The 1,514-nt window shown below is 46.4% G+C and overlaps 1 protein-coding gene across 1 annotated transcript; it reads right to left on the minus strand.

The window, feature by feature from the left end:
- Positions 1-341: 341 nt before the first annotated feature.
- Pmar_PMAR014378 (hypothetical protein) lies at positions 342-1,199 on the minus strand. Its single transcript, XM_002777438.1, has one exon. It carries the CDS (start codon positions 1,140-1,142, stop codon positions 855-857), a length of 288 nt encoding a protein of 95 aa, XP_002777484.1. The 5' UTR covers positions 1,143-1,199; the 3' UTR covers positions 342-854.
- Between the last annotated feature and the right edge of the window lie 315 nt (positions 1,200-1,514).

Raw genomic sequence — 1,514 nt, forward strand, 5'->3', positions numbered from 1 at the left:
AAATCAATTTCGACGAGCATGTCATTAGTACACTCAATTTCGCGGGCACGCCCGAAGTAAGTTCAATTCGGGAGAAGTGCGGAAATCAATTTCGCTGAAAGTACATTCAATTCCGCCAAAGTATCGGATTCCGAAGTGACGCCGGAATCTGTTACTTTGGCGAAATTGAACAATCAGACCTCGGCGAGCTCTGATCGCACAAGATCGCACAAGATCGCACAAGATCGCACTTTCGCCTAAGTTGTAATCCTCATTTGAACCGCGTCGCCAAAGTTTAGCGGCTAAACTGACTTCTTCATTCGCTAGTATGATCCACTCCAGTAAACACAAGCACTAAATTAGTGTTCATAACCCTGTATGTAAATAATTTATCCGCGAACATAGCCACTTTATCCACCAAATAGACCTCTGAAGGGTATGGAATCCATACTATGGTGGGACACGACAGAGCGATCTATGAAGCGTCGATAGCTATACGCAAGCCATCAACGGTGGCGCATACAGCACATATCAGCAGGGACAAGGTTAATACAAAAAAGACTCGACGACATGCTAAACCAATGTGGGTCATCTCGTGATGCATCCTCAGCAACACTGTGCCGCACGACCTTAAAGATAGCCGTGACCAGGGATGGCATCCTGAGGCTGACAACGAAACTAGTTTTGCATCAGATAACTTTCTTGGACCGACGCGACTGAAATTCTAGCTGAGGAAATGAAAATGGGTCGAGATATAAAGTCATGTCTGAACATGTATGGGAGATGTACACGGTGTACACTACACCTGGCTTGTTGGTCGGGCAAAAACATCAAATATATCCATCCCATTGGGATGATCCCAACAATTACCGCAGTCAACAACAATGTTGGTGGCAGTTACCGCCACACCCAAGATATACTCCCCAGCAGATAGCCGGAACATACCTCAGTGTCTTGCAGGTTTTACACGCAGCACAAGAAAATGGCTCTCCAAGGTTGTTAGGCGAGTCTTGTTTCTGGTCGAAGTCGGATACATGACCGCCATTATCGGCCTGCCTATTCATCATCATGTCGGAAAAGATCTTCTCGGTATCATCCACGTGAACATCACCGTTAACAACACCCAGGGCGAGCAGGATAGCCAGAATGTAGAATATCTTCATATGAATGTGAGAGTGGTGATAAGCACGGAACACCTTGAACGCTTAAGAAATACTGACAATGCCAGCCTGACATCAGCACGTTGCTCGAATTGTGCGGCCCACACTAATTGTGTGCGCACAGAGATCTGTCCTCACTTCACCGATCAGTAAGTGAACGTCACTACCAATCATGTGTGAGGAATCGTCAAGCCCTTGGTCAAGTTACTCCTGCCAGGGATAAAAGAAAGACTCCTCAAATTCGTAGATTCCGACATCGAAACTGTGGTCCTATACCGTCACAGCATAAATTACCCAAGGACTGCGCGATTCCATTCAAGCTTCCCTGATAGCCGCGTGTGAGAGAACGTTCCAACACAAGTTTCAGTGTGAAAC

This window comes from Perkinsus marinus (genome assembly GCF_000006405.1).
Source record: "Perkinsus marinus ATCC 50983 genomic scaffold scf_1104296951764, whole genome shotgun sequence".
Lineage (NCBI taxonomy): Eukaryota > Perkinsozoa > Perkinsida > Perkinsidae > Perkinsus > Perkinsus marinus.

Excerpts from the sequence above, each read along its gene's own strand:
- Pmar_PMAR014378 (XM_002777438.1), bottom strand. The coding sequence starts at position 1,142 with ATGAAGATATTCTACATTCTGGCTATCCTGCTCGCCCTGGGTGTTGTT.